This window comes from Alosa alosa, chromosome 6, assembly GCF_017589495.1.
Source record: "Alosa alosa isolate M-15738 ecotype Scorff River chromosome 6, AALO_Geno_1.1, whole genome shotgun sequence".
NCBI classification, from domain to species: domain Eukaryota; kingdom Metazoa; phylum Chordata; class Actinopteri; order Clupeiformes; family Clupeidae; genus Alosa; species Alosa alosa.
In genome coordinates, this window is record NC_063194.1 from 1,665,603 (window position 1) to 1,693,476 (window position 27,874).

General features: G+C 43.8%; 2 protein-coding genes across 4 annotated transcripts in view; one reads left to right on the forward strand and one right to left on the reverse strand.

Annotated features, from left to right (window-relative positions):
- Positions 1-13,959, forward strand: ndel1b (nudE neurodevelopment protein 1-like 1b). 2 transcript variants are annotated; one of them, XM_048245853.1, is made up of 9 exons: positions 1-137; positions 3,370-3,466; positions 6,583-6,736; positions 7,876-8,024; positions 8,743-8,879; positions 9,212-9,385; positions 11,621-11,721; positions 11,837-11,979; positions 12,303-13,959. In XM_048245853.1, exons 2-9 carry the CDS (start codon positions 3,381-3,383, stop codon positions 12,391-12,393), a joined length of 1,035 nt encoding a protein of 344 aa, XP_048101810.1. In that variant the 5' UTR covers positions 1-137; positions 3,370-3,380; the 3' UTR covers positions 12,394-13,959. The 2 variants fall into 2 exon arrangements, with proteins under 2 accessions (XP_048101810.1, XP_048101811.1); XM_048245854.1 differs by lacking the exon at positions 1-137 and adding an exon at positions 1,334-1,498.
- LOC125296145 (medium-chain acyl-CoA ligase ACSF2, mitochondrial-like) overlaps positions 13,948-27,874 on the reverse strand; it is a 22,723-nt gene continuing 8,796 nt past the window's right edge. For both annotated transcript variants that reach the window (XM_048245851.1, XM_048245852.1), the window contains 12 exons: positions 21,727-21,845; positions 21,112-21,274; positions 20,737-20,832; positions 18,712-18,863; positions 18,114-18,205; positions 17,944-18,020; positions 17,359-17,466; positions 16,526-16,677; positions 15,697-15,838; positions 14,975-15,085; positions 14,409-14,477; positions 13,948-14,266 (listed from right to left, as the gene is read on the reverse strand). In XM_048245851.1, coding sequence (XP_048101808.1) covers positions 14,216-14,266; positions 14,409-14,477; positions 14,975-15,085; positions 15,697-15,838; positions 16,526-16,677; positions 17,359-17,466; positions 17,944-18,020; positions 18,114-18,205; positions 18,712-18,863; positions 20,737-20,832; positions 21,112-21,274; positions 21,727-21,845 — 1,332 coding nt within the window. In that variant the 3' untranslated portion in view covers positions 13,948-14,215. The remainder of the gene's footprint in view (positions 14,267-14,408; positions 14,478-14,974; positions 15,086-15,696; positions 15,839-16,525; positions 16,678-17,358; positions 17,467-17,943; positions 18,021-18,113; positions 18,206-18,711; positions 18,864-20,736; positions 20,833-21,111; positions 21,275-21,726; positions 21,846-27,874) is intronic.

Below are 27,874 nucleotides of genomic sequence, written 5' to 3' on the forward strand. Positions count from 1 at the left end.
GTTGGCACTTCGCTTTCAGATCCACCCGAGGCAGTCAGCCGGCTAGTTTAGTACTGTCAGCGAAGGAAGATGCAACGGGGGTTGTAATTTATGAAAATAGACATAAGAAGAAAGTTCACACCAACAATCTGCTATTGGTATGTTAATCGTTTGTTGTTGTTGGTTAATGTCGGATGACAGCTTGTTTTCCAGTGCTACGACACGAAATTCAGAGACATTTTAATTTTTATGATGACGTTAACGTTAGCTAGCTCGCTAGCTACAGATCATGTTTGTTTTTCGATAATGTGTTATGCAGTGCAAGTAAACCAACATCTTGTAAAATCCTAAGTGTTCGTAGGGGTTGTTGTAGGGTAAGCATACTAATTATTTTCATTTAACTCTGCTTAATGAGGTTTAAGCTTATGTTTGTTTACTATAAAGATAACAAGCTAGCCGGTAGCGCAGTGAAAGACAGCCAGCTAAGCTGTAATGTTTACCTTGTTTGCTAATGAATACTACAGCGATAACTTACAAAGCTCTAGCTACGGCAACATATTACCGTAGTGAAAATGATCAAGTTAATCAGGGTATGTAAAGCGAGGTCGGTAGCCCTCTTATCGTGTACCATTTAGGTGGCGGTGGCCCTTCTACCAACCAAGTTTGCCAAATAAATATTTTTGTTACAGATGTTACACTCTCTGAAAAAATGTCGCTGAACAAATTCTTAAAGGTCATTGTCATTATGTGTGGTGCTATTGCATGACAAACATTTGTGTGGAACTACCAGAGTATGTTTGAGTATTGTTTTGACAGTGTATGTCAGGTATGGTCTCCCACATGTTTATCCTGTTGAAGGGCGCATATGCAAGCGTAGCTGTCAGTGGTACTGGCTACGCTGCCGTCTTAAACCTTATATGTTGTGTGGATACATTGTCATATCACATCCAAATAATAGAAACATTTATTCTACTTTCATTTTTAACAACATACATGTGCATTCTAAATGTTTACAAATGCATAACAATGTTGAAAGACACAGGGATAGCTTAATCTTTTATTTGTAGATGTGTGCACTCTGTTCATTATCCAGGGGCAAACATTGTAAAGCAACATAGTGTCATGCAGTTCAGGTATGAAAACGGCTGACCAGGACAGGACTTTTTAGCACAGGAGACATCTAGAATTCTGTATTGGGCAAACAGTAAGCATCTCTGTGTTTCATCTAGGGATGGATTTGTGTTGGTTTTCATAGAAACTTTGTAATGCATAGTTGTATAGCCTCGCTGTAGGGCTACTGTGTGTGCAAGCCTGTAGTCCTTGCTGCCGGCGTGACGGCTGAACTGGCTAGTGACAGTGACAGGAAACGCCATACTTCCCTCCACGTGAGCCCAGAGCTTGCATTCCAGCCCTCGGGCATCCATATGGACCGGCTGGAGGACCAGAAGGAAGTCTGGACCTGTCACTGGAGTCAGAGAAAGTAGGGCTGGTAGTGACGGCCTCCATCAGTATGATGCTAGTGAGTGGCCACTTAGTAAGATCGGTGTGAAAATCAGTATCAGGGTTATTGCCAACTACAATATTTTTGTTTACTGTGTGTGCATGTGTGTATATATGTGTGTGTGTGTAAGAGAGAGAGCGTGAGAGAAGAGAGAAAGAGAAATCTGAATTCATTTTGCCAGATGTTGTAGAGCTCACTTTGGTTAAAGAAAGAAGTTTTTTTTTATTCAGCAGAGGTTCTATTACACTGCCTAAATTGCGTTGTTTGGCAGGATTCATAGGAAATTACTTGCCTGCCCTGTAATGGGTGTGTTTATCAACAGTGTTGTCTTAGCAACAGCAGCTAGCCCGTAACTCCTTACAGTCTATGCTTCATCCTTCTGCTTGTTTCTGCCGCTCTGTTTTTTCCTTCCAATTCTTTCCATTTTGTCTATTTTAAGTAGGCACCACTGCTTGGCCCTGCATCATTAGCGAGAATAACATAACATGGTTGCTGTCTTTGTGCTAATGCTGCTAATTTGAAATGGCAGTTCCCTCTTTTCACATACTTAGACTTTATAAGGTTAGACCATAGACTGGGGGTTAGACATGAAGTGAAACATCACATATCAACGTGACTAGATGGGCGGTTGCAGTGGCAAGCTGAAGCTTGTATGGGTCTTATCACCTGTTGTTGGGTGTGATTTTTTTTTTTTTTAAAGCCTCACCATCATTAACACCTCTGATTCACTGGAGAGAGATTATCTTAAAATTATATAACATCCCTGATCCTCGTTTCATGTACAAGTTGGTGGCTGGCAGAGTTGGACCTTTGCCATGCTCAGGTCTCTGTGCCAGTGAGCATTAGGCCACTCAGCTAATTAGGGATATTTATATGCCTTCATTGAGCTCCAGGAGAAGTTGGACATACGTTTTCTCCCCTCTCCACAGCAGCACAGCATCTATTTGGTCAGATCGAGGAAGATTTAGCTCTCAGACGCGTGGTGAGGAACTGACCGCTCCTCGGGTCATTTTTGTGGGGATGGAGGAGTGTGTACTTTCCACAAAGTGGGTGTCAGTAGTACAAATGCCCTGAGCTGAAATTTGGCACTGGCAAATAGAGACGAACTGTGCAAACATTCACCCAAATTCGCAATCAAGAATTTTAATGAGGTGTATTGATTCAGCCTGTGGTGGGGACCAGAGGCAGACAGGAGGGGCAAATGAATGTGATATTAAGCATCAGCTTATCAAGATATTAACAGAGAGGGTTAAAGTGGAGCTAGTAATCAAGGATCTTTGATATTAACCTTTTGAGGAGTGAATTATTTTCCTGGTTCCTTATAGAATTCAACGCAAACAATCTATAGTTTCAGTGTTCTCAATACAGTCTATGGGGAAAATCTCTGAGGATAATTGTCGCATCATAATGCAAAACTCTTGGTTCGCGAACATTCAAATCACATATTTGTGACCGTACATCAAATATTAAAATCAAAATATGAGTACAGTTCATTTCACACAGCCTGTAAGGACCGTGCAGCAATGAAGCAGAATCAGTCTCTGTGGTCTCCCTGTGCAAATTACAACAACAAAGTTAATTGTTGTAAATTCCACACGCTTGATGAAACCACAGTACCATTGGTTGGATCCTCCTTGGAGATCACAGAGTAGTAGTCTCTGGTATGCTTTAAAGCAAAGGGATGTTTATCCTTTGTGGATTGTCTTTGATGTAAGGAGTGAGTGTGTTAGGGGTGGCATTGGCCGGGGAAGAAAAGGGGGTTTAGCTCATACAATCAGCCCCAGAGGGGGTGGGAAGATGACATGGATGACTGTTTGGCTGGATCTGCTTCGATTGGAGTCGATGCTCAACATGACCATGTGTTTCTCATGTCTTTTCATCTCCTACAGGCCTTCCTACCATGGACACAGAGATGATGCCCAAGTTCTCCTCAAAAGATGAAGAAATTGAGTACTGGAAAAATCTGTCCATAAAGTACAAGCAAAGGTGTGTATCACTTCTCAGTCTTCTTAGTCAACTCCTAATGCCTGCATCACATACTGTAGCATGTGTGTTTAGATCACACTGAAAACAGTACTAAGAATGGGAAATCTATCAAGTCCATTCACTGCACTACTCACTAAATAGTTTCTAGGTAATGTTAATAGGATTGTGTCTAGAAGCCTTTATGCGTGAGTTGTTTTCTCCTATTTTGTGTTTGCTAGCTAAAGCTTTTCCTGAGGAGATTTTCTCCCGTGCTATTTCCTCAGGGTTCCAGGCAGGCAGCCTTGTGTTCCCATAGCTGCTCATCCAAGCGTGAACGCAGTCATGCTCATACTGTGGCTTGCATAAAGGAGAGCCTTTTTGTCTGCTCACAAAGCTGGACATGAAACACAAACAAGGCTTGTGACGTCGTGGGCATGTTGCACATGACGCCAGCCTGTGATTTTTTTTCCCTAGCATTGTCTGGATCCTGAGTCACCACCGTGCACATTTTCACTTTCACGTAATCCAGCGATACCCAACCGGCACCTGGATTAGCAGCCTCGTTCTGTCAGGAAGGTTCACTATTGTGTGCGGCCTCGGCCGTGACAGCTGAATGGGGTTATCGGAAGTGGATGTGTCTGAAAAGCTCAGGTTTTAAAGGCCTCCTAAGGAACAAAGAGACCTGCTTGAGAGAGGGAGAGTAGAGTAAAGTACTTTACACACACACACACACACAGTGGCTCTGTGACCAGACTTACTGTAAAGCGCTTAGCCCAGAGCCGCGGCCAATGTGCTGCCAACAGTCTCAGACCATCAGGGTTACATAATAACCTGGACACACTGGCTGCCAGTGTCAATGTCCATCCCATTGAAGTGCTCAGAGAGTTTCTACACTATTCGTTTGCTGAACAGAGGGATATTAGGTTTTGATTGCGCTGTACTTTGCCTCATCTCAGATGGACTCTTTGTTTTATTACTGCCGCTGTTTTAGTACACACAAAAGTAAAACATCTGTGTTTTATTACAACACCACACTTGATTGTGGTTGTTTTGAAGTGTCTGCAGTCTATTATCTGCAAAGCATTTTTTTTTCTTTTTTTCGTGGTTTCCTCTGTGACCATATTAGGAGAGCGGACTGAGTGCTGCAGGGTAGAGGTTGTCCCTGTGTGAAACAGCTGTGGAGTGGAGCGGGCGCTTGAGCTCTGGGTGCCCATACAGGTGTGGCTGCTGCTGCTGCTGCTGGGGAGAGTGCTGGCAGTGTGCTGGTTGGCTCTGTCTCATGGCCCAGTTGTTCCAACACATATTTTATGTGCTCACACATACATACGTACACGCTCACACACGCTGACACACATACACACATAAACATATTCTTTCTCACCCCCCTGCCTCAATGTGCAGTGTACAACATTGCCAAAACAGTCAAAGCATACATTTGTATTAACAATAAATGATCAAAAAGGACACAAACCAAGGTTATATAAACCAAAAAGCACACAACACAAGTCTCTCTGTCTCTCTTTTCCTTGTTTTTCTTTCTTTCTTTCATTTTTCTTAAGTTCCTCTTTCTTTCTTTCTTTCTTTCTTTCTTTCTTTCTTTCTCTTTTTCTCTCTCTGACACACATAAACTCATACACTTCCTAGAAACACAAGTCTACATGTGCAGCTAATGCTTGAGTTGAGTCAGACATGTGTCAGGAGACCCCGCCAAGCTCCGGTGGACCACGGGAAGCGCTTAGAATCCCAAGAATTTCCTGTTGAGGCAAATGGACCAGGGAAATTACACTGCAGTCTGCAACTTCTGTAACCTTTTTCAGACACCACAAACGTGAGAAGGGAACATTTTCTCTCTTTCCCACTGAGCTTGATTGTAACTGCTCAGTGAGAAACAGTGCGCCACATCTCATATGAACCAGGCTAGTTTATAATGAATCCTTTAACATGCACAGTGTGTGTGTTCTGAAGGTCACAGAAATTGCTAAACTAGCAAGGACGGCATTGATGAAGGACTATCTTAAATTCTTCTCCTAAGTCCTTCAATATGAAGAGATTAAGAGGGACCTGGAAGAAGGTCTGCGCTTTGTGCCAGCTGACGGGACTTTCCTGTCGAGGTGTTATTTAAGTTTGTGCTGATGAGGCAGCCTTGGTGTCTGTCGCCGCAGCAACAGCAGAGTTAAGTGTGACTGTGCCCTTTTTATTTAAGGCACTCTGCTGCCAGCAGGAATGGGAGATCAGCCAGCCGTACCTTCAAAACACTGCACACACCGACCCCAAAAAGTAGCCTCGTCACTTGCTTGGTTGCTCCCACACCCTATAACACTGACCTCTCACCCCTGACCTCGGAAGGGTCATTCAGGACATGACCCCCAGACCCATCTGCACCAGCACGTGTGTCTGTCCAGCACGACTCTGCTTCAGCTCTTTTTATAATTAGCCCAGACGCTGCTTTGTGACCAGACGTGCTGACTAGCGCTCTGTGTACACTTAAAGTGAAGCACAAGCGCTGCCTTCCCAGCTAGAGCCACTGCGGCTATACAGCACTTGAGAGAGACTAGACTGTCTCGCTCTCCTTTTTTTGCTCTGTCACTCTCACACTCTCATTTTATGACCTGGACTTGTAGATGGGCTCTTTCTTTCACTCTCGTTCCCTCTCTCTCCTTCTCTCTCCCTCCATCTCTCTTTTTCTCTCTCCCTCCATCTCTCTCTTTCTTTCACTCCTGCTCTCTCTCTCGCTCTCTCTTTGATTTAATGACCTGACTTCAGAAATGAGGCATGTGAGGGTCCCTCCCTCCCTCCCTGTGATTTAATGATCTGAGTTGTATTCCTGTCCTGCCACACTGCCTGCGTGCCTGCCGCTCTTGCAGTTTATTACATTACTGAACTGGGCCTCTGTGTCTGTAAGTCATTATCTCCACCGGGAGCAGATGCCAGCTTCTCTAGGATGAGTCTTGTCACGCTGAACTGAATAATACATGAAAAGAAAGTCATGGGGGGGGGGGCGCGTTCTGTTGGCAGATGGCTAAAGCAATGCAGCCACTAGACTATGAAGTGAATGAATGGCCCCGGACAGACACCCGCTCCTCCTCCTCAACCCACTTCTGACCCCCGTCCTTTCTCCTCTCCTTTGGCCACTGCAGTTGCCATGACGCCCAGGAGGAGCTGCTGGAGTTCCAGGAGGGCAGCCGGGAGCTGGAGGCCGAGCTGGAGGCCCAGCTGGGTCAGGCAGAGCACCGCATCCGCGACCTGCAGGCTGAGAACCAGAGGCTCAAGAACGAAGTGGAGTCCCTGAAGGTAAGGAAGCTTTCATCTGGAGAAGGTCCATTTGACCAGTGTCTGCTGGAAGTCAAGGAAGCAGACGCTCTTAGCCCGGGGTGGATTGGGTGAGTTGTATTTTAGGGTTACAGAACTGTACACACTGTACCCCAAGAAGACAAACAGCCCTGATGTAAAAAAAACAAAAAACAAGTACCAAATCAAACCAAAGTTTATATTGGGAGCTAGTGTCTAGCGTTGCCCCTGTACTCTACCATTTGCCCCTGTGACCTACCCTGTCCTCCACACCTGCTCTGTTTTTGTCCTCACCTTCTGTTGTTGAATTCTATGAATGAATCCTGGGAATTCCCTGAGGCACCACTGTGTAGTCACTGTTGGTCAGGCAAATCCGATCACTGGTAATTGGGACCTGACCCAATCCAATCCAATCCCAACGTTTGGATGATTGCCATGTGAGTGTGTCTGAGTGAGAGGGAGAGAGTGTATGCACACACCTCCTAAGACTAATCCTTCACTGCTCTATAATTGGATGGCAGGATCAAGACAGTTAAAATAAGCCTAAACTGATGTGAGCCCACTCTTTTCAGGAGGCGCTGTGAGTAAACACGGTTCCCTGGCACACACATGCTGTATGTGTACAGTGTAACGATCTTATGAGGACACGCTGTCTCTTCCTCACTGCATCAGGCAGATCAAGCCTGTATGTGTACAGTGTAAAGATCTCATGAGGACACACTGTCTCTTCCTCACTGCATCAGGCAGATCGAGCCAGAGGAAAGTAAACCAGGTAGCGGACAAGGTGCTTACAGCTTCGCTGGCGTGCAGAGGCTGTAGGAACACACCTGTGTTTGATCTTGATCTTATTAGGGGAGGATATGGGTCACAGTGCCCCTCTTGTCCCCAGAGCATGCAGGAGTGGCTGGGAAGGAGAGGAGTGCTCTGAGCTAACGAGGGAAAGGGAAAGTAGTTTAACTTGTCTGAGGGAAGCAGGGATGGGCCACCCCTAGCCTGTTCATCCTCGTCCTCTCCTCCTTGTCCTTCCATGCACCTGTCAGCTCTGTCCCAGTAGAGAAGGAATGCATCAGGATAAATTATTTTTTTTCTCTCTCTCTCTATTCCTCTCTCTTTCTCTCTCCCTCTTGCCTATCTGCCTGCAGGAGAAACTGGAGCAGCAGTATGCCCAGAGCTACAAGCAGATCTCCATGCTGGAGGACGACCTGGTACAGACTCGCGGCATCAAGGAGCAGCTGCACAAATACGTCAGGGAGCTGGAGCAGGCCAATGATGACCTGGAGAGGGCCAAGAGGTGCGCACACATTTATATACGTACAGCATCTAAAGGTAGGCCGCAGCCCCCATTTATACGTACAGCATCTAAAGGTAGTCAGCAGCGGCCCATTTATACATACAGCATCTAAAGGTAGTCAGCAGTCACACATGATACACACTGTGCTCAGTCACAGGCCTCTAAGAGTTAGTCCACAACACAGGATTTCTGTATGGGTCATGGCTGTTGTGCTGAAAACCCCTGAATGTGGGATACATAACATTAGTACAAAACATTTTCCGCTGCGCGTCGGGGTCCGGTTCGCCCTGTCGGGACTTATTTTCCCAATAATGACCGGCGTTCTATACATTATCCCTTACGTAATATGTACACCTAAACATGAAGATTCAGGGGAGCTATTTCTACTACAGGAGTTCTGTGAGTTAGCCACACAACTATGCAGTAAGTCACGGAACGTCCCATTGATCTGGATGACTATGCGTGAACACTGGGTGTTATTAATCAGACATAACTCATAAGTTGCGGCTTTCAGCTCTCATCATTATTAGCTGTTGAGTGGTGGTGACGCATTCAGAACAAAGAAATCTGCCCCTCCCACAGGACTGTGTGTACCCTGGGCTTTTTGCGCGTGCGTCTGTTTGTCCATGTCCGTGTGTGTCCGTGTGTGTCCGTGTGTGTGTGTGTGTGTGTGTGTGTGTGTGTGTCCTGACGTGCTGTCTTGTGTTCTCTCTCTCAGGGCCACCATCGTGTCCCTAGAGGACTTTGAGCAGCGGCTGAACCAGGCCATCGAGAGGAACGCCTTTCTGGAGAGCGAACTGGACGAGAAGGAGTCGCTGCTGGTGTCCGTGCAGAGGCTGAAGGACGAGGCCAGAGGTACTTACTGACCAGAAAGCTCTGTCTCCTCACTCCCCCCCTCAGTTCTTCCTGGGGATTGTAGTTTTATGATGCCCTCTGGTGAGGTGCCTCTCAGTACTCATATACATACATTACATTATGTAATGTACTCATATACATTTACGGTTATCCGTTTAGTAGACGCTTTCATCAGAAGTGATGCCTAATGTGTGTGCTCCATTTGGTATTGAACTCATAGTATCGATGTCAGGAACCCCTTGCAGCAACCTCTAGTTGAGCTACACACACATATTGCTTGGAATACAGAAGTATTGGTCAACATTGTTGAGTCCTTCCCCTGTTCCCTGCAGACCTGAGACAGGAGCTGGCTGTTCGGGAGAGGACGACTGACACCACGCGCATGTCCGCTCCCAGCTCGCCCACGCTGGACATTGATAAGATGGACACAGCAGTGCAGGCCTCCCTGTCCCTACCAGCCACCCCAGTTGGGAAGAACATTGAGCACCCCTTCATCACGCAGAAAGGTACCATATGCGCTCTCTCTCTGTCTTTCTTTCTTTCCCTCACATAAACACACAAACTCACTTCATTTCTTTCTTTTCTTCTGTTGCTCTTTCTATACTGGTGTTATTAACTGTTTTAAATGCACCACAGACTGTTGGAATTGAGGCCTCCCCGGCTGTGTGTGAACTTTCTTCACTTTTTTTTATTGATAGTCACATCTGCCAGAGCACTTATTTCACCACCTGCCATTGTCCCTTCAGTGTCTGTCCCCTTCTCTGCTGTTTTTGACTCATTTCAGCCTGTGACCTTGGCCTTAGTGCAGGATATTGTTGGTCATTTGAAGCCCTCAGGCTCGTCAGTTGATAATGTCCCTCCCCGACTTCTTAAGGAGGTTTTTCAGACTGTTGGACCATCATTTACTGCAGTTATCAATAGCTGTCTGACCTCTGGAGTGGTTCCTGGTAATTTTAAACATGCTGTTGTTAAAAAAAACCTGCGCTGGATTCTACTGTTTTGGCAAACTTCAGGCCGATATCCAAATTGCCATTTCTGTCTAAAATCTTAGAAAAGATTGTGTATTCCCAGCTCATGGACTTTTTAAATGAGCAAAATATTATTGAGATCTTCCAATCTGGCTTTAAAAAATTGCACAGCACAGAATTAGCGCTTTTAAGAGTTTTTAATTACATCTTTTTAGCTACTGACTCTGGTCACTGCGTTGTCCTTGTACTGCTTGATCTGACTGTTGCTTTTGATACAGTGGACCATGAAATCCTGATTGCCCATTTGGAGCAGTGGGTGGGCATCAGTGGCACAGCTCTGGAATGGTTGAGGTCCTACCTGTCACCTCGAACCTTCTGTGTTCGTGTTGGTGACTCTGTGTCCTCCACTGTCCCCCTCTCATATGGGGTACCACAAGGCTCTGTGCTTGGCCCTCTTTTTTCTCTCTATCTTCTTCCCCTTGGTTCAATTCTCAGGAAACACTGCATTTCTTTTCATTGCTATGCGGATGGCACACAGATTTATGTCCCTCTTAAAAAGTCAGATGCCTACAGTATTAAGCCATTGCTAGAGTGCCTACATGACATAAAGCCTGGATGTCTCTTAACTTTTTAAATTTTAATTTTTGGTGGCACTTCTGTGACCCCCCTGGTTGATCTGGGTTTGTTAGCACAGTACCACAAGCCAATCATGACAAATTTGGGGGTAAAAGTGGACTCTGACCTTAAATTTGACAGCCAGATTAAATCTGTGGTAAAATCAAGCTTTTTCCAGTTAAGACAGCTGGCAAAAATTAAACCAGTCCTTCAAAAACAGCACTTTGAAACAGTAATCTATGCCTTTGTGACCCGGCTGGATTACTGCAATGCACTTTCTATGGGGGTTAGCGGGTCCTCCGTTGCTCGTCTGCAACTGGTACAAAATGCTGCTGCCCGTCTTTTAACTAGCATACGAAAGTATGAGCACATCTCACCTATTTTAGCTTCACTACACTGGTTGCCTGTCCATTTTAGAATTCATTTTAAAACTCTTATTTGCTTTTAAAGCCTTGCATGGCCTTGCCCCACCTTACCTTTCTGAGCTGCTCCACCCATACACTCCCAGCCGCTCTCTCAGGTCAGCTGACCAGCTGCTCCTGACAGAGCCCAGAGCCTGGCTAAAATCTAAAGGGGAACGAGCTTTTGCCGTTGCAGCTCCGAAACTATGGAACAATCTGCCCCTTCACATCAGACAGGCCCCTTCACTGTCTCTTCTCTGGCTTTTAACCCCAGGTAGTGTGTCGATGGTATGTAGATGTGTTATGTGGGCAGTATATTTTATTGAATTTGAGTTGGTTTTTAATCTCTTTTTACTTTTATTTTAGTTTTTAATGTCTTTTACTTTTATTTTTTTACATTTATTTTAGTTAGTTTTTATCTCTTTTAATTTTAATACTTTATCCTATTATTGTGCTTCTGTGGTGTCTTGTGTGTTTCTTATCTTGCTGTACAGCACTTTGGGAACCTTGTGTTTGTTTAAAATGTGCTATATAAATAAAGTGGATTGGATTGGATTGGTGTCTTTCACACAGGCACCAATACAAACTCGTTCACACCCTCTCTTGTGCACATGCTTGCCGCACACACACAGACACACACACACACACACACACACAGTCGGAGTTTCTCTTTTAACCTCTGTTCTATCTTATGTCTTACGTCTTTGTCCAGAATGAGCCCTTCTCAGTCCTGCTCTCTCTCTCCCTTTCTCATTAGTGTTGACCAATGGGAACTTGACAAATGGAAACTCAGCCCTGACCCCCTCTGCCAGAATCTCAGCTCTCAACATCGTTGGAGACCTCTTACGAAAAGTCGGGGTAAGATGGGCCAGATTGGTACTTCACTGAATCTTTTGCCAGGGCTTCTGAGAGACTTTGTCTGGCCACAACATTCTGTCACAACATTCACTGAACTGAATGTGGTTATCTGCAGGCATTGGAGTCCAAACTAGCCGCCTGTCGGAACTTTGCCAAGGACCAGACGGCGAGGAAAAACTACACAGGAAATGGGAATCTGATCAACAGCAACGCTACCAAGTTCTCGCATTCACTGCACACAACGTACTTCGACAAAACGTAAGGGCCTCTCCTGTGATTTGACGTGATATCATATGTAACGTAAGGGTCTCACTTGTGATGTGACAAACATAATGTAAGGGCCTCTCCCGTGATGTCATATACGTAATGTAATGTCTGTGATGTGGGGAACATACAGTAATAGCCTTTTTTGTGATGCCATGATGACGTCTACAACAACAGACTTGTAGGATCCCAATGAAGACCACTGTACCTCTGTGTTTCCGTGTCCCCTACCTCGCCATAAAGTAACACTGTATTAGTCAGGGCATTTTGCTGAGTCATTGTTTGATGTGTGTTTGTCCACTGTGATCTCTGTTTAGGACCATGAACGGTTTGGACCCCAGCTCCCTGACGACCATGGCCCCCCCACGGACGGTGTCTCCGCCCGGCATGCTGCCCCTCAGTGTGTGAGAGACCCATCATGCCCCTCCCCCTTCCATAGCAGATGAACAGAGCACGGAGAGGACTCATGAAAGAGTGCAAAATTGGTGTTGTGGATAAAGACATGAGAGAGAGAGGGCGATGGTCGAGAGAGCTTGTGTGTGCTTAAAATGAAACTGATCATGGCCAGTAAGTGTGCGCGTGTGTGTGTGTGTGTGTGTGTGTGTGTGTGTGTGTGTGTGTGTGGAGAAAGAATGCAGCAAGGACTGTGCAGCACTGCGGTGTGATATGTTTGTGAGCGTGTGTGTGTTGGAAGCAGATGGCGTTCCCAATGTTTGCCTGGCAGGTTCATGTCAGGTGTAACATGTGAATGTGCAAGTGAATGTGTGGCTGGCTTCACCACAGCTCAAGTGGATTTTCAGCAGCTGGCGGCTCCTCTCGCACAAACCAACTCCACGTGACAAAGGTCTTCGGCTTGGACTGCAACAGCTGCATTTTGTTTTCTTTTTTGGCATTTGAATGTGTTGCACAGATAAAAGAAATGTATTTAAAATTTGTCAGAAAAAGGGATTTTTTTTTTTTTTTTGAAGTTCATTATACTGTATGCTTTTCAATGCAAAGAGAGTGTGTGTGTGTGTGTGTGTGTGTGTGTGTGGTATGTGATGGACCCTCCTCACAGCCACACAAGTGACTGAAATGACACAGGACAGCTGTTAGCACAGCCAGGTTGTCTCTGAGCAGCAGTTGTCCAAAGAGAGCAAGCAAGAGTTTTTGGAGCAGATGGTCTAGCTGAAGTATGGCCGAAAGACCTCCTGACGTTTAACAGCCCGGAATAATCTCCTGCACCAAACAGCACACACTCTGTCAGCATTATCGGTTTATGGTCATCACCGTCTTGTGCACCACTATCATCTGAACAGGAGTGAGTAATCCAGGGCGTTGCATGTGGTGAGGTTTGCAGTCATCTTGTGACACGTCAAGTACTGTTATCAACGAGGGCACGTTCTGCTTTTCTTTTTTCTTTTTTTTTAGGTCAAACTAAATCATAGAGCTTGTTCTGTTTAGAAAAAGAATAACTTTGCGTTTTGCCGAGTGAATGTCTTTCTGACGTGAAAGAGTCTCACCCCTCCACGTGCCTCTGTTTGAACATGTTAATTTTGTCGAGCAGTTCATTCTGCTCTTTCCAGTTTTTCCATTTGGATTTACACCATGGTGCTGTCTCTCCTGGTTTCCACGTTTGTCGCCCCCTTACCCACCAGCCTTTGGAGTTAAGGAGCACTTAAGTCAGGGTGTGGTTTTTATTTATTGTTTTTTGCTCCCTTTACCCTGTCCTTGTAAATTCACCGCTAAGTTATTGAGCACTATCGTGGCCTGTGGCTATGGCCTGTGTATATAGGTTTGTAAGCGTTGTCAGGTTTGTAAATACCATCTCTGGACTCTGGACATCTGCGTTAATTTATTTCAGATTCTCTATGGCATGTTATGAAGATGAGTGACCTTTTATGAATTGTACTTTCGTTAAAAATCATATCTATCATGATGTAGAAGCGGTTGTCTAATATGTTCGAATAAAAGTGGAAAATATTTAAAACGTCATTTGTCTCCAATAGTTTTATTCTGCTACAGGTAGAGTGTTGAAACAGAGTTCATGGTGAGTCTTTCGGTTCACAAGATAAGTGTTAGATAGTAGGGATGAACAGCCCAACACTGGGCTTCATTAAATAATGGATTTAAAATTTTGCCCTGAAAAAACCTTCCCCAAGACCCACCTGCAGGAACAGTAACTGTTACCCGTGTGTGTGTGTGTGTGTGTGTTTGAGAGAGAAAGAGAGAGGGGAAGAGAAAGAGAGAGTCAAACACAGAGCTTCTTCTCCATTGCCTCTCTTAGTTTGTTTTTCAGGATCTAAAGGATTGGAAACAGAAAAAGATGATGATCCATGGTCCCCTTTTCACTGCAAATAAATATGTACAATACCAACACCAATGTTTAGTTGTTAAATTTAGCAGATCATTAAATATGCAAACATGAAATCAAAATCCCTCACCTTGCCGGAGGCTGTGAGTGGATAGCTGGTGACGAACTCAACATAGTGGGGAACCTTGAAGTAGGCAATCTGCACGTTCAGGGCAGAGAAGCAAGTAGAGCTCAAGCAAATAGGTGGCATGAGGCTACGGCCACTGCTGGAGACAGTGGTTGTACACTGCAAAAACTGCTAATCTAACCAAGTGTTATTAATATTATATAAAGATCAAAAAATCTAGTTAGTATTGTTTTCAGTATAAAGAGACTTACCTAGCGCTTTCTCATAAAATCATTTTACTTGTGACTTATTTTAAGATGTTTCATCCTAAAAACAAACCAATTTGTCTGCCAGTGCATGCATTAAGACAAGTTGTTCTAAAAACAAGCAAATATGTCTGCCAGTACGTTGAGCAAATTTGTCTTGATAAGAGTCCTTAAAATAAGTCAATCTTCTTAAACTAAATCAAAATGATCTCTCGTGAGAGTGCTAGGTAAGTCTCTTCATGCTAAAAAACAATACCAAATAGATTTTTTAATCTTAACATAAGATTAATAACACATAACTTTATGTTTCGCAGTGTACTGTACCTGGCCTTTGCAGTAGGCTTTGATCTCCTCTGCAGTGCAGTCCTGCCCCTCCCGCAAACGAATGCAGGCGCACACGTTCTCTCCCAGCCGTTCGTCTTTCACCCCCACCACCTGGGAATCCACACGGGCCACAAACCGGTCAGCCAACGAGTTCTTCACACTTGTGTTTGTAAACCTCTGATGAAGCCCTGCAGGCTGTGGAAACCTTTCTGAAGAGACGCTACTCTAAATATTGTTTCACGTCTCTGATCCCTTTGAGCCTCTAACGCTCTGTTTTGTGAGGGGATGTTTGAACCATGAAGGTTAACTTAACCTCCGAACTGAAATATCCACAAAAACATTCAGTTTTGCAAAGGTACATTTAAAGGCACCGTCAGTGATTCTGATGAAAGATTGTTCATATCTGAGGTCAACAGCCAATCAAATTACAATTTCCTTTTTGTACACCTGAAGCAATTGATATTGGGTTGATTGGAATAGTGCATGGTTTGGTCTGAGCCACTTTGTTTCCAGTTTACAGAGCAAGTATAAACATACGAACTCTAGAACATTTTTCTAGACAGTGAGGAGCAATTGTCTGACGAAAAAAGTGTATTTGATTAGATTGTGGACTGTACCTTCAAACCACTCTGGTCTAATTTAGACTAGATCACAGTAAATCTTCATCAGCACTCTACTCACAGCTGCCCCCTTGTGGTTGTGTTGATGTGCTACATCCTCACCTGGGCCTCCTGTACTTTGGGGTGGGTGTGAAGGAACTGCTCTATCTCTGCTGGGTAGATGTTCTCGCCCCCACGAATGATCATGTCTTTAATGCGGCCTTCGATGCGGCAGTAACCAAACCCGTCCAGGCTGGCAATGTCTCTGTGGAAGAACACAATCGTCAACAGGTTCATGATGACCTCTACGCAGAGGACTGGTTGTCTCTTAGCGATAGTTTTAGAACACAACTACTGTTACTTGTCACTTCAGACAAATATAGAGATAAACTTGTGCAGTGTATTTCGCTCTTTCTGCATCATATAGCATGTAACTCATTGCCTTAAGATGCATTCAGACAGGAAGCAACTAGCAACAAGTGATCATGGAATGGTAATGGAATGGTAAGGGGATGCTAATGAAATTAAACAGAACAACATAAATCAGCCGGTTTTAGAAAAAACCCTGCACTTCTACCTCCACCTAGAGCCTGTTACTTGTTTTGCAAAAATCCACAGCTCCCGGTTCTTCTGGTCCAATCAGAGCAGGGCTGTGTGAGATCTGACTGTCAATCACAGTCTGGTGTGCACTGACGAGCATGAACTCGATGAGAGGGTGCTCGGTGGTAGTGGGGGAGGGGCATGAGAGTTGTAAACATTCAAAATGTTGGCTAAGTTCCCTCAATCTGTCAGACTTGCCAACTGCAGCTTTAAGTGGCAAAAGGGAGAATTGCAACAGAGTTAAATTAACTCCAACTTTTGAAGCAACCACCAATGGGCTGTCAGAACACCGCTAGAACTATACACACTGGGAGTATATGTTGCACCTCCAGATTCCCTCTGTGTCTCTTACCCAGTTTTGTACCAGCCGTCCTTGGTGATGCACTCCTGGGTTTTGCCTGGCTCGTCCCAGTACTCCTGCATCACGCAGTAGCCGCGGATCAGCAGCTCGCCCGAGCTCCCCAGGGGCACCATCTCGCCTGTGGCTGGGTCCACGATCTTCGCCTGATGGATGCAGGAGTGAGTGACCAAGCAGATTGGCAAGGAAGCCGCGCCATTTAAAGTCTACTCTTCTGAATGCACAGTTCACATATGCACTACCCTACGGGGTGCACTGCAGAATGAGAGTTCCTACATGTAAATATTAGCATGCCTGTGGGTGTCTGGCTGCTGGCTTAATTTTCACCCAAAGTGCGAAAAAAGAAGAGACCGCACACAAGGGCTGGATGATATCAAAAATGTATTAGTGCTGAAAAAGTCTTCCAGGCCATGAAACCATAGTGCACAAACGCTCCGGGTCTAGCCCATCAGCAGTGTTCCCAGTTTGAACCGGACCGGAATTAAACTAAAGGCGCAAACGCCACTTCTACCTGCGTGAATCCCTTGTTTTTCACCCAAGAAATTAAGAGTGCAGAATGTAGTTTTGAAATACTATTAAAAAATATATAAATATGAGAATTTTGACAGTTCTTCATGTAGAGCATGCACTTGATTGAGCTTATCAGGTGGTGTAGAGAGTTTCAGACAACCACAGCCAGAGCACAGCACATGGCTTAAGCATACCTCAGTATGGTGCATAATGCAGCCCTAAGGCTTAAGCATACCTCAGTATGGTGCATAATGCAGCCCTAAGGCTTCAGCATACCTCAGTATGGTGCATAATGCAGCCCTAAGGCTTCAGCATACCTCAGTATGGTGCATAATGCAGCCCACAGTCTCTGTCTTGCGTTCCTCATTGTCATAAGGGAAGCCTACGAATGTCACAGGGCTGTTCTCCGTAGTCCCATAGGCAACCTTTGAGTAAAAAAAGGAAAGAAGTGTGTGACCAAGATTGGTAAATATGATTATTCCAGTTAGCTGTAGTGGATATACCCCAAATGTTAATACGTATCCTTGCCTATTTTACAGTAAGTGGGTATACTGAGATGGTGATGATTTTTAAGTGGGTATACTGCATAGTCCTACGTATCACATAGACTACACCACTGGCTTATTCAAAATATGCAACACCCTGATGAAGGCCAGTGGGCCGATACGCGTTGGTGTTTTAATGTTTTACCCCACAGAAATAATAAAGGCTTTTGAACTTTTGCATCTCACTGAGTGCCTGGACCTGGATTTTTTCCAATTCTCTTTTGATGAACATTTTTCCAAGAGCACCAGAGGATACAAGGGATCCCTGCAGTGCTCCGGCTCCCCTTTGTCTAGTTTGATTCTTAACCTTTGACCTCAAGACATGACAGTCTGGTCACATGTGCTTTTGATTGTTACCATCATCTCCTTCATGTCCATGTCTCTAATCAGTTTCCTCACGACCTCCGGAGGGCATGGGGCCCCAGCCATGATTCCTTCCATGAGAGAGCAATGATAGTTAATGCAGCATGCGTTAACGATCTCAACACCCTACCACAGAAATACATTCGTTTAGTTGATCGTCTCACCAGCATCTACTGAAGACACGTCGTATTTGTGGAAATCTGACTGCCCGAGAATGTCGATGAACATGGTAGGAGTGCCATAGAGGAAATTGCATCTGGATGGAAGAATGAATGAATGAATGGATATGAGAAATGAATATATATGAACAATAAAATGAAAATGAAAATATAATTAAAATAAAATAAAATGCATATTAATGAATACTTGTGATAGTGCAGAGTGTGAAGACATACTAACATACGTACTGTGTGAAGGCAAGAGTCCTCTGGTGGACAGATTAGGAATATCATCCTAACTGAAATCCAGTGAAGCGCCTGCTAAACTGATACCACTACAAACGTCTGAGTGGACTATATGCCACGGAGGGCTCATCTTCAGCCAGCACATCTATTTCCAGTGGAGGAGCATCAGTGTCATGTTCTGCTCCTTTCGTGTTCACTCGGACACTGAATATCTTGTTTATGCCAAACAGGGCAACTTTATTCAACTTTACAGTAACACACTAGCCTGGGTGTTCCCATGCTGCCTTGCTCGGAAATGTATGAGCTGGATGAAAAGCCTTCCAGGAAGTGCCTGGCATATAGGCAGTTAGAGGAATACCTTTCATTCTGAATAGCCTCCAGGTTAGCCAGTCCGTCGTACCCTTTCGAGGGGAAGACCAGTGTGACGCCATGCAGTGCCATGCACATGCCCCCCAGCACAGAGCCGAAGCAGTGGTACAGGGGCACAGGGACACACACTCGAACCTCAGGCTGAGGAGGAGACGCGACAAGCTAGACGTTAGAGGTGCCAGCAGACCCACTCAGTAACATTAAAGGCACAGTCCTCTATCCAGGTCCACTCAGCAACATTAAAGGCACAGTCCTTTATCCTGGCAAAAGATTATTGGTATTTGAACTCAACAGGCAAACAAGTACACCCCTCATTTCAGTGTTCTGAGGCATTGTTGATTGGATGGAATAATAGATAGATAGATAGATAGACAGACAGACAGACAGACACAGACAGATAGATAGATAGATAGATAGATAGATAGATAGAGATAGATAGATAAATAGATACTATTATTCATTCTGAGGGAAATTCTCCCTCTGCATTTGACCCATCTGTGGTTAGTGAACACACAAACACACCATGTGTGAACACACCATGAGTAGTGAGCGCACACAAACACCTGGAGTGGTGGGCAGCCATTGCCCAGGAGCAGTTGTGTGTTATGGGATTTGCTCAAAGGCACCTCAGGCAGGAATGTGGACGTGAGAGAGAACCGACTCCCCCCGCCCTCATTTTTACATTTTTCCTTCGGTCACCAGTCTGTATTGTTTGGTCACTTTGCTCCACATTTACAGAGCCAGGGCTGTAAACGAACAGCTAAGAGCACTGTGAGGAAAAATTCAGTGAATTTGAAAAAAAAAAAAAGTGTATTGGCTTTTAATCGAGGACTAGACCTTTAAGATCAATCTTTAGTATTTCCTTTCACCCCTCAGGAAGCTAGCTTTTGTTACATATAAGAGACTATGGGCCCTATCATGACATTCTAAAGTGCATCGTCACTCGTCAAAAGTCTATTCAAATTTAGTAGGATGTCCAGTTCACATTGGGAGGGGTTTCGTTATCAAAAGTGGAGCGCATGGCGCAACAAGGTGTTCCTAGGTTTTTAAATCAGACATATGGGTGTGTTTGGGGGCGTAACATCATTTTAAACCAATGAGAATGACATCTGGCATTTCCTTTAACAGCGCAAAGCGCAATATGTCAAATAAATGCATCTGTATTTTGGCATTCAACGGCGCATTTGAAGGAGGCTGCTTGCGAGACCGTATGAAATAGTTATTCTTAAACCATGCATTACTAAAACCTAGCATAGCCTTCACGCATTTGCACTCGTCTATTATTTGAACTCATTGGCAAAGTGAAACTAACTTCACCAAGGTGTCAGTCAACGAAGACAGTTATATGCAGTTACTTTCACTTTTAAATGACAATGGATTACCATCGAAAACATAGGCTGGAAAAAGCAACACTTACACTAATATTGCTGAAATGACTGAATAAAACAATATTTATCCTGCAGAGGAGTTACTTATATCTCGTGACAGTGTGTCTTCAGCTGTGCTCCATACGTGTCTCTCACCTCTCCCCTAATCACTTTTAACCGTCATTACCAATTTGCAAATGATGGTGAATAACTACTCATCATGAGATGTACAGTATTTCATTATTCTAATTATGAGTATATCTTTATTCTAATTATGTTTCCCATTGTAATCGTGCAATTTGTAATGCTTTGCATGGACGTGCGCTGGTGTGCGTTCATGAATGATAGAAGGATGGTGCGTGCACCTGCTAATATGACTGTTGACATGCGCTCTTAAAATAGCATATGAACAACTCGCCATTGACTTCTGACCAGGTTAAGGTGGTGTATGATAGCGATTTTTAGACAACGCGCTAGGCCCCTCCCTAGGTTGTTAATTGCCACACCCCTGGGCGCAATGCTTGAAAAATAAACATGCAAAATACCGAATTCAACTTTGCGCGGGTGAATAACGAACTTTACGCCATGCGCTGGTGACCCAAAATACAGCCCTATGAATCAGATGGGTGTGAGAAGGGGCAACACACCCTCCAGTCGAAGCCTGTGCGAAGTCCCAGGAGGTAGGCGTTGTTAACAATGTTATGGTGCGTCAGAGTGACCCCTTTAGGCAGGCCCGTTGTCCCCTGAAAGAGTAACAACAAACACAGTCAGCACACAGAGCGTAAGTCATGGCTCAGTCCATTTGGCTGTTGAAAGACTGCTCTAGTCATAGTAAGTTCATGTAAAACTGTTGACTATAGTTGATACTTATTAGCAGATGCTTTCATCCAAAGCAACACATTATTCACAGCAGCAAGAATCAAACCTGGGTTAAGCGATTGTCAGTCGATGATGACAGCCCGGCTCAAGCGCAGCCAGTGGTATGGCACAGAATAGTACATAAGGGACAGAAAGGCACGTACAGATGTGAACTGGATGTTAATGGGGTCGTCGAAGGACAGCTGGGCCTGGAGACTCTGGAGCTCCTGGTGTTGCTGGCTGCCTGCCGCCTGCATCACATCGTCCACATGGAGCATGCCTGGCTGGCGGCTGTCCATCACGATCACCATACGCAGGTCTGGCAACCTGGAGGGCCAGAAGGGAGAGATACTTTTTTATTGCGAAGAGTGAGGGATTACCGTCAGACAGAGGATTATTGGATAGAAAGTTGGATGTATTCCACTGACCTTGTGTGTGATATTCTTCAGTTTAATTAAATTGAATTACGCAAAAAAAGGAAAGTTTGGCAAATGTAGGAATGGGACCTGGGATATACTGTAAAGGCTTGACAACTTGACAGTTTGTATGAATATACAGTATGATTGTTTTTAATGTATCATATTATATTATGGGGCTGTGTAAGTAGATAGATAGATAGATAGATAGATACTTAATTGATCCTCAAGGGGAAAGACAGGAAGTGAGTGTGAGAGAGATGAGGTGGGATCAGGAAATGACCCAGGTCGGACTCAAATCCGGGTTCCCATGGGCACTTGGGACCCGAATATGGTACCGTTGTACCACAGCGACCCCCGCACCTGGAGCTTTTGAGGAATCCTGGCCTTGCTGTGTCCAGTTCTGGGCAGATCTGTCGTAGCATGTCACAGAACATCTGGGTCTTAAACTGGGTTGGACAGAGTACTGCACTGCACCCCACCTGCGAGGGCCCAATAAAACTAATTACACCATGCATAGGGTACGGAACTCCTACATAGGCTCACATGCATGTTAAGAGGACATTATCTCATGTCATGTAAGGAACAAGGTAATGCAAACAAACAAATAAACTTGGCCAACATTGCAGAGCCTCTTCAACGTTATTAACTTATGGTAAATAAAATGTTAACATTACAATGCTGTGGACGAACAAACCTTAAAAGGGCTTCAGCGAATTGGTAGCCTATTAAGAGGGACACCATGCCATTAGTTTTCACTCTCGCAATACTGCTGATTATATTGCTAATATAACAACAGTCTGCAGGGACTGATATTTTAGACCAATGAAAAAATTCAGGCGGCGTCACTGTTTTTTTCTCAACTGGTTGTAATGTTCACACGTGTGTACCGATTTTTAGCCGATTCACGGTGCATCGTTACATCCGTGTTACAAACTGGAAAACAGTATGCTAAATGGTTACATATTTAACAGAAAGGGAGTGCAAAGGTGACACTTTTTAACCAGATAAGTCATATATTAGTCCTTTGAGGCCTTGGCTATTTTCAGTGTAATTTTACTATTAAGCTCTTTGGTCATTGTAAGGGCAATCTATTATGCTAGGCAAAGGATTCCCAAGCTGTGGTACATGTAGGCTACCACCGGTGGTACGCAAGCTCCCACTAGGGGGTTACGGTACACGAGATGAAAACACGGAAAAGTGTTAAAAATTAATTTTCTAAAATCCTAAGCCTATGTTCTCTTTGTTTTTTTGTGTTTCATAATGTTGTTCTCCACACTGTTTTTTAGTGTGAGAGCTCATAGACCGGGGCCTATTGCACAAAACTAGGATAAGGGATTAAGCCGGGATATCTTGGTTATCCTGGCTCAATTTATCCGTGATCCAGTTGCACAAAAGCGGGATAGGGGCATAGGATAGGGGGCAGCAGGATATGTTATGGTATAAGTTACCATGGCGATTTATTCTGTGGAGCTAGCCTGCTCCAGACCAGGCTAAGTTCCAGGATCTATTTAATCTCATCCCTTATCTCAGTCAGCAGTCACCACAAACGGAAACCAATAGTTATTCCACTGCCCACTACACATTCATATATACCTAGACCCACTGTCATTATTTAAACGTTTGTGATCATTAATTAAAGGAACTGTATGTAAGAAATGTATTTCAATTAATCATAAAATGGCCCTGACATGTCACTAGACATTAAGAAATCCTATTCATTTCAAATACTTATATCACTGACAACAGTAGTCCGGCCAGGATATTGTCATTTAAAAAAGCCCTCAACTGATGTTGATGTATATATATATATATATATATATATATATCTATACTGACTTTGCACACATTCACTCCTCAGCACTCTCAAACATTTCCCAACTCTGAACTCACACTATACTGACTTTGCACTCATTCACTCCTCAGCACTCATGACCCCCACACACACACACACCCTACATGACTTTTAGCACTTTTACATCCCTCTCCCTATGCTACAGACCTTTTATTTATTTTCTTATTTCATCACACGTCAAAACACACACACACACACACACATACACACACACACATATCTGACTTTCTCCAACTTTTGCACATCTCCATAGAACTTTTTATTTATTAACACAGCACATTGTCTCATGGGGAAGCTTCTCCAACACAGATATTGCACACTGCCCTCTCCCCACATACACAGCACACTATCCCATCTCCCCTGTGGATCTGCCCAAGGTTTCTTCCTTGGTAAGGGAGTTTTTCCTTGCCCCTGTTGCTCTTGGGTGCTCCTTGTCGTGCTCTTGGGCGCTCCCCGCCCAATCCCAATCCTCCCCCACCTTTCTTATGCAGCCCTTGCCACTTAATCTACTAAACCCCTTCTAATGCACTTTTTACCCCCCCATAAATGCACAAATAGGCTGACACCAGACATAATTTCACTGCATTTCTTACTTCCAGTAACTATATGCATGTGACAATAAACTTCCTTGTATCCTTGTATCCTTGTATGTTGTCATGTTGTGTTTTGGCCTGATGCGCCACACTTCACCTATCAACTAATCATGAAGTCAGTAGTGTTTCGGCATCCGGGTTGCCAGCTCTGCCAGTCAGGGGGGAGGGGATACACCACTCTACAGTAATTTGAAAGTGATTGCAGTACAAGTTTTGGCCACAATCTTACATACGGTTCCTTTAACTCTTACATACTCATCATTCCCGACCTGTCATGCGACAATGTGACGTCACAGGAGTGCCTAACCATTTCGCGCGTGGTGGTCGCGGCACTAGCTGCAATATTCTCCTAAACAGAGGTGTTGCTGTTTGTTGCTGTTGTGAAAAAGGCTATCGCTACCTACATCACACCGTAGAAGAAGCAATGAAGCCGCTAGTTGCCTATGGTTTCACCTGGCTTGATGAATCCGTGTCTGCTCATCCTGGCTTGGTCTTTGTGCAACCAATTAAGCCTGTACGCTCTTGTTTTGGATTCATTGAGCGCAGCTCAGTAACTTATCCCGGATGTCTTAATTCTACTTTTGTGCAATAGGCCCCAGATGCACATTTTGATTTTGTTATTTGTTATCATGTAGGGCAGCTAATTCAACATAATGTCTGGAATGCATCAATAGAATTACTTTTTATGTGTCGGACGGTGGGGGTGCGTGAGCCGAGTCAGGATGTAGGTGGTGGTATGCGAGAAAAAAAGTTTGGGAACCGTTTTTCAAGACATAACTGGGAAAGTATGATGTGATCATACTTGCATATATCTGTTAGCCTTTATGTCAAAGAAAAATATGTTGTGTCTCATGATTGTTGGATTCAGGTCACCTGAAGCATGATGGTAGAAATATCTATTCAAAAGCACAGTTGATCTGTGTGTGCCATGATAAACTTTTGATTCTTTGATGGAAATTTAAACCAAGTTCATTATTTTGGGCTGCTAGAATTTCAGCCCAAAGTTGGATACAATGTAGAAATTTGCTGAAATTACTCGTAGTTGGGGGCCTTAAGCACATAAATAGGTCATTTCGCGCAAATTCATCTAAAAGTGCCAAATTTGGCACAGATGTAGCTCAGGACATACATGATTTAGCTAGGGCGCCGGAGCCAGCAACCCTTGGGGCCAAGATGGCGACCAAATCCAATATGGCCGCTGCCCAAAAAGGGTTCAGGCTAACTTTTGAACCACATGAGCTACAAATACAAACTTGATGTCTTTTTCAGCTTAATTGATCATGGGAAACACATAGGAATGTTTATATTTATGACCCAGTATATCTGGACCCCTTAATCCTCCAATTCCAATATGGCCGCTGTCCAAAAAAGCAGTTTTGACTGTAGTTGGGCAGCCGATGCCTACTGGTTAGCACTTCAGACTTGTAACCGGAGGGTTGCCGGTTCGAACCCCGACCAGTAGGCCACGGCTGAAGTGCCCTTGAGCAAGGCACCTAACCCCTCACTGCTCCCCGAGCGCCGCTGTTGTTGCAGGCAGCTCACTGCGCCGGGATTAGTGTGTGCTTCACCTCACTGTGTGTTCACTGTGTTTCACTAATTCACGGATTGGGATAAATGCAGAGACCAAATTTCCCTCACGGGATCAAAAGAGTATTTATACTTAGTATATACACATTTTTTCACCAATTTCTCTACAAGCACCAAATTTGGCACAGATGCAGCTGAGGGCATACTGAAATGATTTAGCCAGGGCGCAAAAACTATTTTACTTTCCAGAAACAAGAACCTGAAAATGTCCAGCATTGATTTGGCCAATAATGAGCAAATATTGAGAATACTAGTTGACTGTATGAACTGTGGTGGAGCAGCTGTTTAGTGCTACTCCATGCTTATGAGCAAGATGGACAGCAATGGTGAAAGATGAAGATGACCAACAACAGTGTTTAGCCAACTACTTCCTTTCCTACCAACTTCCTTCCTAACCAGGTGTATTTTTTTCTACAAGTGTTTTGTTCTTATGACTACAATTGTGAGAGAGACCATGAGAATGAGAATTCATGAGAGACCATGAGAATTCACTGTTGTTTTTGTCATATGCCATTGCTATTTTTTTTGTTATGCTAAGCAAACCTTTAAGAATTTTGGACAAGTTGACTATATTATTCTTTTAACAATTTGACATAATAGTGCACTAATCCCAAAGCCCTGAATGATTTTAGACCTGTAACCCTCACTTGAAGCAAGTGATTCAGGTACAGGTGTAGGGGTCACTAGACCCCATGCAGTTTGCATATAGAGCAGGTGTGGAGGATGCCACTCTGACGTTGTTGAACAGCATGTACCACCACCTTGAGAGCCCCGTGCTAGACTTCTTTTCATTGATTTTTCTTCTGCTTTCAATATCCAATCCAATCCAATCCACTTTATTTATATAGCACAGTTTAAACAAACACAAGGTTCCCAAAGTGCTGTACAGCAAGATAAGAAACACACAAGACACCACAGAAGCACAATAATAGGATAAAGTATTAAAATTAAAAGAGATAAAAACTAACTAAAATAAATGTAAAAAAATAAAAGTAAAAAGACATAAAAACTAAAATAAACATAAAAAATAGATAAAAACTAAAATAAAAGTAAAAAGAGATTAAAAACCAACTAAAATCCAATAAATAAAATAAAATCAAATAAATTAAATATACTGCCCACATAACACATCTACATACCATCAACACACTACCTGGGGTTAAAAGCCAGAGAAAAGAGGTGAGTTTTAAGATGAGACTTAAAAAGAGACAGTGAAGGGGCCTGTCTGATGTGAAGGGGCAGATTGTTCCATAGTTTCGGAGCTGCAACGGTAAAAGCTCGTTCCCCTCTAGATTTTAGCTTGGCTCTGGGCTCTGTCTGGAGCAGCTGGTCAGCTGACCTGAGAGAGCGGCTGGGAGTGTATGGGTGGAGCAGCTCAGAAAGGTAAGGTGGGGCAAGGCCATGCAAGGCTTTAAAAACAAATAAGAGTTTTAAAATGAATTCTAAAATGGACAGGCAACCAGTGGAGTGAAGCTAAAATAGGTGAGATGTGCTCATACTTTCGTATGCTAGTTAAAAGACGGGCAGCAGCATTTTGTACCAGTTGCAGACGAGCAACGGAGGACCCGCTAACCCCCATAGAAAGTGCATTGCAGTAATCCAGCCGGGTCACAAAGGCATAGATTACTGTTTCAAAGTGCTGTTTTTGAAGGACTGGTTTAATTTTTGCCAGCTGTCTCAACTGGAAAAAGCTATACAGCCTCATCTGCTTGCTGAGATTTTAAACTTTCCTTAATTTTAACATTATTGGCTGGATTTAAAATTTTATGACACACAGGTCACAGTGTGTCAATGGCGTTCTCTCAGAAAAGTCAAGTCAAGTCATTTATTTATATAGCACATTTAAAAACAACAGGGGTTGAGCCAAAGTGCTGAACAAAGAAAAGGTTAATAAGTCATAACAATAAGACTATACATCTACACAAAGGCCATACATCTACACAAACTAAGTGTGATTATTCGTATCAAGACAGCATTAGTAGCAGCGACAAGAAAATAGATAAGATAAATAAAAATAAATAAGAAAATTAAAACAAGACCAAAAACATCATACTGTATTAAAAGCAAGTGAGAAAAAATATGTCTTGAGATTGGATTTGAAGGAGGTAGGGGAGGATTTGATATGTGGAGGAAGGGTATTCCAGAGCTTTGGAGTAGCTACAGAAAAAGCTTAGTCGCCACGGGTTTTAAGGCGTGTACGTGGGACAGCAAGCAGTAGTTGGTCTTGTGACCTGAGTGACCTGGTAGTAGAGTGTGGAGTGTAAAATTTTAAACTTAATCCTGAATTTGACCGGAAGCTAGTGTAGCTGAGCTAAAATTGGTGTTATGTGATCACTCTTTTGGTGTTGATGAGGAGCCTAGCAGCAGTGTTTTGTATCAGCTGGAGTTTATTTAGATTTGATTGTGACATGCCAATGTACAGAGAATTGCAGTAGTCTAAGACCCCGTTTACACGAGCATGTGTATTTTTATAAAC

Excerpts from the sequence above, each read along its gene's own strand:
- ndel1b (XM_048245853.1), top strand. The coding sequence starts at position 3,381 with ATGGACACAGAGATGATGCCCAAGTTCTCCTCAAAAGATGAAGAAATT. Across the intron at positions 6,737-7,875 it reads ACGAAGTGGAGTCCCTGAAG|GAGAAACTGGAGCAGCAGTA; the intron begins GTAAGGAAGCTT and ends ATCTGCCTGCAG. Across the intron at positions 8,880-9,211 it reads GCTGAAGGACGAGGCCAGAG|ACCTGAGACAGGAGCTGGCT; the intron begins GTACTTACTGAC and ends TGTTCCCTGCAG.